Source organism: Ostrea edulis, chromosome 9 (assembly GCF_947568905.1).
Source record: "Ostrea edulis chromosome 9, xbOstEdul1.1, whole genome shotgun sequence".
NCBI classification, from domain to species: Eukaryota; Metazoa; Mollusca; class Bivalvia; order Ostreida; family Ostreidae; genus Ostrea; species Ostrea edulis.
In genome coordinates, this window is record NC_079172.1 from 14,600,940 (window position 1) to 14,614,270 (window position 13,331).

General features: G+C 36.7%; 1 protein-coding gene across 1 annotated transcript; it reads left to right on the forward strand.

Annotated features, from left to right (window-relative positions):
* The first annotated feature begins 829 nt into the window (after nt 1–829).
* On the forward strand, nt 830–12,862 carry LOC125658406 (elongation factor 1-alpha 1-like). The gene is made up of 7 exons (XM_048889652.2): nt 830–1,370; nt 5,762–5,941; nt 6,956–7,123; nt 9,346–9,628; nt 9,838–9,929; nt 10,504–10,668; nt 10,857–12,862. Exons 1-7 carry the CDS (start codon nt 912–914, stop codon nt 11,604–11,606), a joined length of 2,097 nt encoding a protein of 698 aa, XP_048745609.2. The 5' UTR covers nt 830–911; the 3' UTR covers nt 11,607–12,862.
* The last annotated feature ends 469 nt before the right edge of the window (nt 12,863–13,331 follow it).

Genomic DNA, 13,331 nt, shown 5'->3' on the forward strand with positions numbered 1-13,331 from the left:
GTAAATTATCAATAAACGTATTATAACACAATGCTATCATTTGGTTTTAATCAATATAAATCATCATTACACATCTTATCACGTCTCTATCAGGCTGTTTACTGACAGCGACGTCACAGGAAGCTGAACACGATATATATATCGCTCTTATACTAAATATGTCATGCAATTTGGATTTCGAAATATAAAAACCGTGTTACATCGGTGTCAAAATTTGAACAAGTATAATAATTTGCTACAGAAATCTTTGAAACCATGCAGCAAGTTAAAAAGCGAGCCATTGACTTAATCAGGAGTGTAATTTTTCCTCTTTTCAGAGGAAATCCTCTGATAGGCTCAAGTTTCGAAAATATGAAACGCTCCAGATGGGCCTGATCTAAAATGACAGAAATGATATTTATTCCCGGTAGGGTGAGGTGTTGCCCTCCCCTTTTTACCAGTTTCCTATGATGTTTGAGGGATTTAGTCACAGCCCTGCTTAATACTAGATGATTATGATACAAGTAAAATACACATGTCCACAGTCGAATTCGGTATTATTACCAGATCTAAACACGAATGCCCTGCATATAACTGACTCTCAATTCATTCTGAATGAGGAAAAATGTCGAAATGGATAGACATCTTCAAAGGAACAAGATATACGATGATGCATATAGTATTGTGTCAATCCTCTACCGTTAATAGCAGACATAGAGCGACATTGGAAGCACTTCTTAATCTAAACCTGTGTCATATGTTTTCCTTCTATTCATTTAGTATTTCTATTTCACTAGAAGGGTAAAAACAAAGCGGTGTTATTTTGTGAAGCGGATACAATGATGCCAATGTTGACAAGTTAATGAGCTGCAAAAAAACTAGAATCCATACCCGCAGAGCATTGCATTGCAGAATATTGTCATCTTTTATTCATGAAAAATCTAATGACTGTTTATATTTCAGGGGACACTGTCGATAAAATGATGAAATCAGGATCTTCCGCAGTCATAGCCAGCAGCAAGAAAAGTAATGAAACCAAGGACCCAGGTAAAGTTAATAAATTAGACGGAAGAGTCAATCGAAAACAAAGATCCACAGACGCTTTCCAAGAAATACAGTTTGAAGCCTGTTCCAGTAGTCGGTCACGATCCCCGTCCGTACGGACGGATAACAGTATCTTCCCCTCCAGGCCGCCCTCGACTTCTACTGAAATGTCACCCAGATTACCGCCCTCATTTACAAACAGGTTGGACAACAAAACCCCGTTTCTGAACCTGGCTATGGTTGGACCTGTGGATTCCGGTAAATCCTCGTTAGCTGGGAGACTTTTGTATGACTGTGGTGCTGTTGATGAAGCAGTACTGGCGAGAATCTCCAATGATGCTATTGTTGTAAGTAATGTATATCCAGTAATTTTGGAGCACTGGAAAGTAGAGCTTTTGAGACGGATGACGAAAATTCGCCAAAAATGAAAAGCGCCAAAATTTTTGTTTGAAAATATCAAGTTTAAGCAGTTTATATTTGCGTATAATGAAAGTTCACAAACATAATGCACCATTAAACAGTCCAATATCAATTCAGGATAACCAAAAAAAAAAAAAAAAAACCCATTATGGAACGTAGAATGAATGATTATTGACCTTGGAACAAAATCGACCACTTCGAGGATAGTTCCAATTGAATGCGTATGTATACTCTTTTTCTGTATAAAGCATCGATATGCATTTAAACTTTAATAAATGAAAAGTGTTGTAAATGCGAAAAAGTAAAATAAAAGTGTGGCATGAGGCAGATTCGAAACATTGCATAAAATAATCAAAGTGTATACTGCCAGAGCCATCCTAACCACACGTGATACGCGTGTAAATATGAAACACGTTTTCAAAAAAAAAGTTCTCTTCATTTTTTGTTGCATTTTCGTGAATTTCGACCCGAGGGAGGAGTGCTTCTAAAATACTATTATAAATTGTTCTTAAGATTGTCTTCAGATTTCAACACTCTCGTTTAAAGTCAGCATTTCACAAATGCTATGGTCGTTATAACGATCTAGTTTGTCAATACAAACTGCCATTGGTTCAAATGCTGTCTGACAGATCATACAGATAACAAAAACGGTCTAACAAGACCGTTCTTGGCACACTGATTTTGACTACGGATAACTCCGTTTACCTGATCAAGATATAGGGTTCATGGCGGGTGTGACCGGTCAACAGGGGATGCTTACTCCTCCTAGGCTTCTCATCCCGCCTCTGGTATATCCAGGGGTCCGTGTTTGCCTAACTCTCTATTTTGTATTGCTTATAGGAGTTATGAGATTGATCACTGTTCGTTATTTCCATCTTTTATTGTAACCAATCAAAATGTCCAAAAAAATCATACCTGCCTAGAAGGCCTTCAAAGTCAAAATTCGTGTCAAAATCGGTGCTTAAATGAGGAAAATGCTGTGTAGGCCAACTTTGAAGACTAATTTCAACATCGTATATAGTGAATTATACCTTCGAAATGAAAATATGAAAAATTCATATATTTACGTCAGAAAATAACTAGAGAAACTTGATATAATAATGAGACTTTTCCGGGGAAAATCGTTCTCCTGTACAGGTCTTTTCTTTTGTTACCCAGAATTAATCTTTTATCCGGTACAGTTGATACCTTACTTCATCTCTGTATGAAATATTCTAGTTTATGAGAGAAAGAAAAGAGAGAGAGAACATATTGATTTATGAGCGCACTTGTCTTTGGCTTGTCTCAGTTATTATGTTATCTCTGTTCTCATCTCTCATATTAATGTCCTCTATCACGAACATATTTATTGATTCAATGAACAGAGAGGAACAGATGAAATGTAAACAAAAGAGAAAGAATAGAATGCGGGATCGGAGAATCTTGATGTGCGAAATCTCCTCCAAATGAAATGTAACAATTGAATTGATCATACTGGATAAAGTTTCATTGATAGTCAAGTTTCAAGCATTTTCGTCGATATATGCATAGCTGGGAACCATGTAGTTTCAGAGCTTCGATACAAGAATCGTACCGAAACGTATGTCAACAAGTAATCGTCATCTGTACTGGAAAGGGGGTGTTAGTTGGTTGGGTGTATATTGTTTAACGCCCAGCTCGAGAATTTTCCACTCACACGGAGACATGACGTCACCATTGCCGGTGAAGGGCAGCAAAATTTACGCCTATGCTCGGCGATTACGGCCTTTGAGTAGGGAGGGATCTATATCGTGCTGTAAAACGGGGTCTCGGTTTTTGCGGTCTCATCCGAAGGATCTCCCCATTTAGTCGCCTCTTACGACAAGCAAGGGGGTACTGAGGACCTATTTTAACCCGGATCCCCAAAGTATGGGGTGGTGTAACTCTGTTTCACATTTATAATTTTATAAACGTTAATAATTGCCTTAGTTACAAACAAATATTTTCTTTTATTTCAATGTTATAAAGCTTATTGTTTTCTCCACTGAGATCGTGTTATTTCATGAATTTTCATGGACATCAAATTTCGTGGCATGTAAATTCATGGAGAGCTACACGTTGCTTTTTCTTAGTAATATATCAGTAATATACAGCGAATAATGATGAAACCACAACATATAATCACCAAGGACAGCTGAGACTTGTTATCCAACAATGATCATTTTGTTCAAAAACTCTTTTCAGTAATCGGATGTACAACTTTGAAATGAATTGCCACAATCCAGAAGATTATCGTCCCTGAATTTCAAGTTAATTCATTGTACACAAACGATGTACCTTTATCATTATTAGTTCATTGTTTTGGATGTAATTCATTATAATCACTTCTGTCTTACATTACATTATTGTACGTTTATTGAAATTTTGATAGAAGGTCTCAGGGAAAAGAGTGCTTTGGACTGAGTGACTCTGTCAGAAAGCAATATGATTATTATTATCAAACCAACATTTTCTTATTTATATAGATTATATATTTTATTATTTATATAGAAATTCATTTCAAAATTAAGGATTTTCTCCCTCATGCATAGCTCTTATCCTTAGACGAATTTGACTCCACTTTTTTTTGGTACGCTGTTTTCCCCTATAATAGCTCCAAAACTTCATTGTTATTTCGGATTTCAAACATTTCGGTTGAGCATCACCGAAGAGACATTATTTGTCGAAATGCGCATCTGGTGCATCAAAATTGGTACCGTATAAGTTTTACATACCACACATTTGAATTCTTGGATACACGCACCAAATATGAAAATATCATGCTAAAAATATATAAGCTTTATAATGAAAACTAATAAATTTCAATCGTTAGGACAATTATTTATTTTCTTAAGATATTAGAGAAATATCACACGTACCTTTATCTTATTCTTGAGATCTCATGTCGTACTACCACCCGAAGCAATAGAAGTGAAGATAACAAACGGTGATCAGTCCTATAAACCCTACAAGGATTTGATTGGTCATGTAATGGCCATTTTATTGAATATATCGAACGTTGCAGCGAGATCACTATTACTGACACCCGTAGTGAATACTCAACATTTAGTAGGGTGAACCCCCCCCCCCCCAAAAAAAAAGAACAATCAGATAACACTCACTATGCTTTATGGTGCTTAAATACCAAAGTGGCACTGAAAGTCTGCCAGCACGATCAAATGCAAAACAAAGTACATAAGTCACAATGAAGTGAACGAAGGGGTGGTGGTGGGTTTTTTAAATTCTATGAATTTCACCCTGGACCGCAATTGCAACAGGTATGCAAAGTTAGTACCAAAAATAGGTCAATACGTACATACTGAGTTACTGTAGTATTTTTTTCCCCCGATACTTATGATATTTCACGCCAGGTGTGATCACGAATACTTTGAATTAACCAACAACAAATGAAAAGATGAGCTCAGGATTGGAAATTGGTATGTGATTTTATTACCATAGCGTAACTCACAGAAAGTCATTTGGCATTTTTAATAAAACGAAAGTAAAACACAATAGTTAGAGTGTGATACTAAATGCATTGCACCGATTCAGCTGAATGTACTGCTATCAATAAATAACAATGTCAACAATTTTGAAATACATGTAACAAATTAATAGGCTTGACAATACCCATCCCTAGCAGTAAAATTAAATCAAATTTCCTTTTTGAACTTGTTAGAAACGAAAATGAAGAAATTCTTGTTTTTAGATTGGAGTATGGCGTTATAATGTTTATGGTTCAATAAACTTTCCTTGAAAATCGGCGATAATATAAACTTTTCAGGCAGTTTCGAATATGAAATCATGGGTTGCATGCACCATCCTCGTTATTTTCATAAAGAGTAACATACATGTACATGTCTGTTCATGTGATCAACGTTCTGATTTCAAACTGCTGGAATAGTAATATTTGTCCAGTGGAAATAAACTGGCGGGGACTACACGTGTGTCTTTGATGTCGGTCTGTAACATGACTCATAAATGCTAAAATTATATCCTAAAGCGTTTTGTATAGCTCACCTGTTTTAATGCATGCACATATTTACATTGCACTGAAGTGTGGTCCTTCCACTCACCAATTACATTATAAAACAGTCCAATTGTTTTAATTGAAGGTCAGAATTAGGCTCTATTTTAATTCATCAAAAGACATTTTTAATAGAACATGAATAGTGACAGAAATCTGCTTCCGTACAATAATTCTAAACTTGGTGCTTGATTAATTTATTCATATCGTTTTACAATTTGAGAATCTAAGTCTTTTTTAGCATAATAATTTGTATAGGCATTTAGAGTTAAAGTTATGTTGCATTTTTAATAGGCTGGAAAACCATCGCTCAAATTTGCGTGGATAATGGACAAATTGAAAGTGGAAAGAGAAAGAAATCATTCCATAGACAGCAAAAGTCGACGGGTGGACACCTCCGTCTACAACATGGTTATAATAGACTGTCCGGGACACCGGAATTACGTACATAACATGATCACCGGGATTTCCCAGGTAATGACGTAACATTGTCAGGATATAAGAAATGGATAGAGATATAGAGCGATAAATAAAACTTAAGTTAAAAGGCATTTTTCACTGCAATATTGTTATGACCGGTCGCCTTAGCCAAGTGGTAAGGGTGCTAGCTTTACAAACGAGTGGTCCCGTGTTTGATTCCTGACCCCAGCGTTACGTGAAAACTAAGGTGCTAAACAGAGGTAGTGAATGTGAACCATCAACACTCTAAAATACTCACACGTTCACCTTTTCTGTTATCTTGATCACTCATTTCCAATCAATCAATTCCTCTACTTGTCAATTTCCCCAGAAAATATCCAGTTACTTTTATATCTATATCTACGGCCTATTCAGTCAGTTTGGTTTGTAAACAAAATTGCGTCAAACTCTATATATCATTTCTATCATCTAATCCTTCTTTAAGTTTGAGAACAAAAATGGATGAGATTATATTCTATCAAAGTTTTTGTCTGTTAACACTGTCAAGAGCCTTCTAAAATCCTGACCAATTTTTCTTGGTGTAAGAAAACTGATAGTGTCAAAAGACCTTAACGAATTACATCTGTCTAAAAAAAAAAGATTCTTGAGTTGTCTGCATATGGAACAAGTCATTTAGAGTGCAAAATTTGGAATGTTCTTTAACACACGACTAAGGCATCGGATCTTCGGACGTTATCGGCAAAAAAATATATATTTCTATTCTGTTTACATGTGCCATGAAACTTTAATTTTATGAAAGCTAAACTATTTTGGCATGACGTCACGATTGACGTACTTTATTATTGATAACACAAGGGGACATGGTCATTGGACTGAGAAGAAACCGAGTATTTTCAAAAGATTTTGATAGAATGACATTGTACAAGAAGACGTTTTATTTTGAGTAAAAACGATCCAATTTGTACATGTAGTTAATGAGACAATGGTGGTTCCAGACTGAAATTTAGATAGGACGTCCTTCGTTTAGTTACAATGTGCCAATGGCGATACTGTTTCTTTTATTTGTAGTCAGATGTTGTCGTCCTAGTAGTTCCTGCTCCAAAGAAAGAATTTGAATTATCAATTACAAAGACCGGGCAATTGAGAGAATACCTAAACATTGCTTACTCGATGGGCGTGAAAAAACTCGTCGTCGCTGTCAACAAAATGGACGCTACGTCGCCCCCTTATTCACAGGTAAGGAAGATGAATAAAAACTCCCCAAGTAAATGCTGGAATACAGGTTTACTCAAACAATGATTGTACATAAATTGTGTAGCGTTCTTTGCCTCTACTGGTGTGATTTTTTCTCAATCTATATTCTCATGAAAATTTTGAAACCCCTCTCCCTATTGTGACTCTAAAGGGTCATGGCATAACCATGATACAATGTTAAAAGTCATGGTACGAAATGTAAGGTTTTGCCATAAGCAAGCTAAATATAAATTATGAAGCCCTACCTTTAAACATTTCAGGAGACGTTTCCTTAAAAGTAGCCTAAGGTCAAAATCAAAGGTTATGCCTAGGTTACAAAGTCGGTCAAACACTTTGTTACCAAAATGAAGGTTTTGTTACGAGAAATGCATATATGAAATGTGAAAGATATATCTTACACCTTACAAAAGTTATGAGCAAGGTTAACATATCGGTTACAGTTTTGAAATCTGGATTAAAAGTCAAGGTCACAAGGTCAAATATCATGACATCAAATAAGATTTCTTGTCACAAGGAATCTATATATTTAAAAAAAATGAAATCATTCGGGAGAAATTTCCAAGGTCTGGCTTTCTTAAAGGTGGGTCGAACGCCAAGACTCGGGGATAGAAAACACACAACTTGTTACATATAACTCATAACAAACCATGAGAAATCCTATATTTCTTTTATCTCCCTGATGAATTCTTGTATGATTTCTAAAATATGTTTAAAATTTATATGTATTAATAAGTATACTTCGTATATCGACCTGGTTAGCGCAGTGGCAAGATCACCTAATCAGAAATATCAGGGGTCCAGGGACTTAGGTTCGATTTCTGATTGATGAAAAGGTGAAGATAACGAACAGTTTTCAATCTCATAATTCCTACAAAGAATACAAATTAAGAATTGGGCAAACAAGATAGGAGCAGGTGCCTAGGAGGTGTAAGCCTCATCTGTTGATTGGCCACACCATCTTGATCAGGTAAATGGAGTAATCCGGAGTGACCCCATTATCCCTTCTTTTCTACAATAACATACATATAGTAATAGCGAGCGAAGCTCGCGTCGCGAAGCGACGCGACGAGCTCGCTCCAGTGATTACGCAATTGAGTCACGTGGTTTGCTCTTCATCAGCTGAAAAATGATGGGGACTACCCATAATGCCTCCGGAAAAATGTTGCCGTCACTGCGGTATACTTCATTGACAATCCCGTAATTAAAATAATTAGATTGTTAAGAAAGTACAATTAACATTTTAAATTCCAGACAAGCTTTCTCATAGCTTCAAACGTTTTGTTTTTGCTTGGTTTGAGAGAAGAAAAAACATTGCAGCTAATATGACGTCACAATTTGTAACTGTTTACACCAAGCGCGTTATATTTCCCGCGTTAAATGAAGAGGCGGATAAAAGTCGTGTTGCAAGATGTTAATGGGCTTCGCTCGTCTCAACGGTCACACCGTACAACATATTATGATATATACAACCTTCTGTAATATATACGATTCGACCTTACATTTATTTTTTACTTGCCACAACCAAGATCTATCAAAATATGCTATCTCGAAAATGAAACCTGGTATTATACCCTCGGTATTTGTAGAAACAAGACTTGATGCAAGTGAATTGTACCTGGACTGTCAGGGAAAATTATGTATCATGGATAAAAGTCGGGCATATCCTTATATAGTCTCGACCCCAAGAAAACAACACCAGTCAGGATTTACACGTATTATAGATACCATTACAGGGTCGGACATGTCATCGTCAATAAAATTCTTATACATGTAAGACCAGTACTCAGTGTCACATCTTTGGCAACACTGAGCCCGAGTGATTAAACAACACTTCATGAAATTGAGAGTCCCGTTTATCCTTCAATAAATAAATGTCTTTTCCCACTCCATAAAGATGGACAATATTGCTTACGATCTGTCAATCTACTTACCATTTCTTTTCATAATACACACAAACTTTCATAAAATGTGAATAGTAATTTAACAAAACGGTATTTGAGTCCTCAAGAGAATCTTCTTTGACAAAATAAATTTAAGATGGAATAGGAAACGTCTGTTTACTGTCAGAAAGAGATTTTGCAAAATCAATCATAATTTGAATGACGAGGTAACAACGTAATTTGTTCTATGAAACAGGCTGTAATAGTGTAGAAACAGATACGGACTCGTGTACATGACGAACAATCATATATCTCTCTTTACAGATTGAATATAATTCATGCATTCACCTTGTCCAGCGTGTTGCTCAAAAGGTCGGATACGATCCTAATAAGGTTATATTTGTTCCCGTGTCGGCCATGAAGGGTGACAACTTAACAACACCGACAACAAATATGGCGTGGTACGACAACTGGGAGACGGTGAGCAGACCTGGAAAGCACGTGACCGGTGTGACGTTACTAGATGCATTGCACAAAACACAACAGCCTACACGTATGAACAGCAAGTCACTTCGTGTTCCAATACACGCTGTGTACAAATTAGGGAGTATGTCAAATATTTCCAATTCGAGCTAGCTCAGATTAATTAAATTTTTCTCTCTCGAAATATTAGATTTAACGATTTATCGCTATGATACTATATCAGATCTACGTGGAGTCTATAATACAACTGTTTTGTATACTTTTAAGCATTTAGATTTGTTCCTAACACACTATATCATATGGTACAAGTATCTCTGTTCTTTGAATTAATAGCTATTGGTATTGTGGCCGCCGGAAGAGTACACGCTGGATCCGTGAGGCCACACATGGAGCTCAGTTTCGCGCCATCTCAACGCAAATGTTCGGTGGGTAATTCTAAACCATTATATTATTTAGAATTTTTTAATCCCGAAAACGAAGTTTAAGGGGGTATACTGGAGTCACCTTGTCCACCGGTCCATAGACATTTGTCCAGAGTATACATGTATCTCTCCCAATGATGAACAAATTTGATTAAAACTTTTTCTATGTGAATAATGAAGTTGAGCACCTGTTATTTTAATTAAGATTTTTTAATGGATATCTTTCTTTCCATTTGGGGGAGAGGGATTGTGTCATTGTTCAGAGTATATCTCCATCTATTCTTCAATGAGCACAGATTCTCTATTTCTCACCATCGAATATGCATTAGTATAATTCAAAATAGCTGGATATTACCGGTAGTCCTGTTCGGGCAGTTTCGGTTTGTATCAAATTAATTTTTACCGTACCTGTACACAGATTTCTACCGTACCTGTACCCAGATTTCTACCGTACCTGTACCCAGATTTCTACCGCACCTGTACACAGATTTCTAGACTATCGTTACCTGTACATATTTCTACTGTTTTCTACCGTACCTGTACACAGATTGCAACAAAATTGTATATCTTCTTCCAGGTGCGTGCAATTCAGATTTTTGGCGAGATCTCGAACGAGGGACGCGCGGGGGACAATGTGGGGATTCAGTTGGAGGGGATGACAACAAACAAGGTCAAAAGGGGTTACATGTGCGGGAACCTGTATGATGACCCTCCTCGGGAAGCCAAACAAATTACCGCACAGGTAACTATGTGTCTTGAACCTATACAATATCTTAGTGAGTATATGAACGCATTGCATGCTTGTACTGTGCATAAATGAAAGCTTTTGAAACGATTTATGCAATCTGAAAATCCCGTAAGTGTAATGAAATTTGATCTTTTTTCATCTAAGGAACGGATTTACTTATATGTTCTTTCTAACGTCCCTAGATCCGCATATTGCACCATCCGGGCAACATAAAAAAGGGATATTCCCCTTTGCTTCACTGTCACACCGCCATGACCGCATGTACAATTACCAACATCATAGAGCGGACGGACGATAGAACAGGGCTGACAGTTGAAGACTTCCCGACATCCCTGTCGACCGGAAATGTCGGTCTGGTAGAAATGATTCTGTTGAAACCAATCTGTGTTGAGACTTTCTTTGATTATCCATCGCTAGGGAGAATTATTTTACGCGATCTGAAGCAGACGGTTGCAGTCGGAGTCGTCGTCAAGGTCACTAAAAGCAATATCAAGGATATGAAGAGTTTACTGAAAACGCAAACTGAGGAGAAAAAGACAGATGAATGGGAAAGAGAAGAAGATAAAAATACCACAGAGGGTTGTGATTCATACTGGAACTTATCAAATAAGAATGGTAATGAAAATACAATTGCAGGGAACCTTGGGGAGGGTAAATGTGGCCCCGAGGCATCTGATGCTGCCAACAATGCAGAACCAACGTCTGAGAGGCTGAATATGGGTAATACTGACAGTACTGCAGACGACAGTATGACTGAGATCGGAAAAGAAACAGAAGGAAATTGTGAAAGTACATTGAAGCTAAGTACTAATGTATCGCATATACATGTAATCAACAGTATTGTCGAAAATCGTGAATGTAGTTTAAAGCTAAATATCAACTTACCAAGTACAAATAACAGTACTGATGACTGCATAGAGGAAGATATGTAACTCGTTATTAATCGCCAATGAACCACGTGTCATTAAGTGATGAAGTACATGCATTTTCTAATATCTCGTTAGGTATTACACGAGCCTATTATATTGATTACATGTATAACACAGCGCGCTTGCTGTTGTTGATATTCATACCTGAAGGAGGATAGTTTCAATACAGAATATACAGTCCTGTCCAATTGATATAGAACCCGGGATTTCAAACTTAGATGTGAGCTCGGTTCGCTGTGGTCATATATACAAATTCGAATTCCCAACTTTCAGTAACCTACAATTTTATATGACCACGTTCAATACCCAGTCCAATGTCCAATGTTACATATACTAGATGGTATAAAACGGTGTGTGTGTGTGTGTGTGTGTGTGTGTGTGTGTGTGTGTGTGGTACTGTGTACTTTATACTGTAGACTTTGTACTAGCAATGTGTACTGTGTTATGTACTTAGTGTTATATTGTGTACTGTGTTATGTACTTAGCTTTCCATTGTGTACTTTGTTATGTACTTTGTAGGACATTGTTTACTGTGTAGTGTGTACCGTGCCTTGTACTTTTTACTACGCGCTTTACATTATACTCTTCTGTGTTATTTGCACTGTTGCTTGGATTTCTCGAAAAAATCTCAGACTTAAGTTTGAGTTTTCTTTTATTTGAGCAGTCAAAATTTGAGCAAAATCTCAGACTTATGTCCAAGTTTCGATCCAAAAGTTTCTTTCGAGAAATCCAGGCTTGTACATTGTATTGCATGGTGTATTTTGTACAGCACTGTATTTTGTACTGTGCTTTGATCTGTGTGATGTGCAGTGTACTTGGTACAATATGCTGTACTATGCACTTTGTGCTGCATTGTGCACTATGTAATTTGTACATGTGTGTACTTTTAACTGTTGTATACTTTTTTACTGTTGTGCACTTTGTGCTATTGTGTACTTTTTACTATTGTGTACTTTGTACTATTGTGTACTTTGTACTGTTATGTACTTTGTACTATCGTGTACTTTTTACTATTGTGCACTTTGTACTATGGTGTACTTTGTACTGTGAATTGAGTAATACATTACTGTTAGGTTTGTTTCGATCCAAACCGTTTTCAAAGAGAGAGAATCTAACAAAAGCGAGTTGCCTCTCTTTGCTCGTAACAAGGCCCTGTCACACTACAATGTTTTAGACAATAAAACTTATACATAGGTATGAAAAAAGTATGAAACACGCTGGAAGATGCTGGAATGTAATAATAAAATCAAAAGAAAGCCGTTTTATGACGTACATCGTACATGTATAAATAGCGTTATAGTAACGTACATAACGCATAGTTACCTAACCTTATTAACGCACGGGTAACTTATTTTAATAGTTAAAATAGCTTTAGTCTAGTGTGTATATACAACGCTGATAAGCTTATGACAGTTTGTAGACAATATACACTGTAAATGTACCTCTAGTGTGTATATACAACGCTGATAAGCTTGTGACAGTTTGTAGACAATATACACTGTAAATGTACCTCTAGTGTGTTTGACTTGTATGGAACGCCTGCTCAACGTTTCACTTGCCTAGAACGTATAAAAGGCGTGCGTTAGCGCACTTGGATGATTAAGTGACCTCTGATATATAAAAACAACGGCTCTTTCCAAAGTCAATGTTGTTAGAGCAGAATGCCTCCGTAGACTGCATCTTTTTAAGCTGTGCCAAGTCTATATATAAATGCGTCCCAGAACGCAA

What these genes read in the sequence shown, in the direction of transcription:
- LOC125658406 (XM_048889652.2), top strand. Translation starts at nt 912, where the DNA reads ATGAAAAATCTAATGACTGTTTATATTTCAGGGGACACTGTCGATAAA. An exon ending in TGATCACCGGGATTTCCCAG is followed by an intron (nt 5,942 to 6,955) that starts GTAATGACGTAA and finishes TTTTATTTGTAG; the next exon opens with TCAGATGTTGTCGTCCTAGT. An exon ending in CGTCGCCCCCTTATTCACAG is followed by an intron (nt 7,124 to 9,345) that starts GTAAGGAAGATG and finishes CTCTCTTTACAG; the next exon opens with ATTGAATATAATTCATGCAT.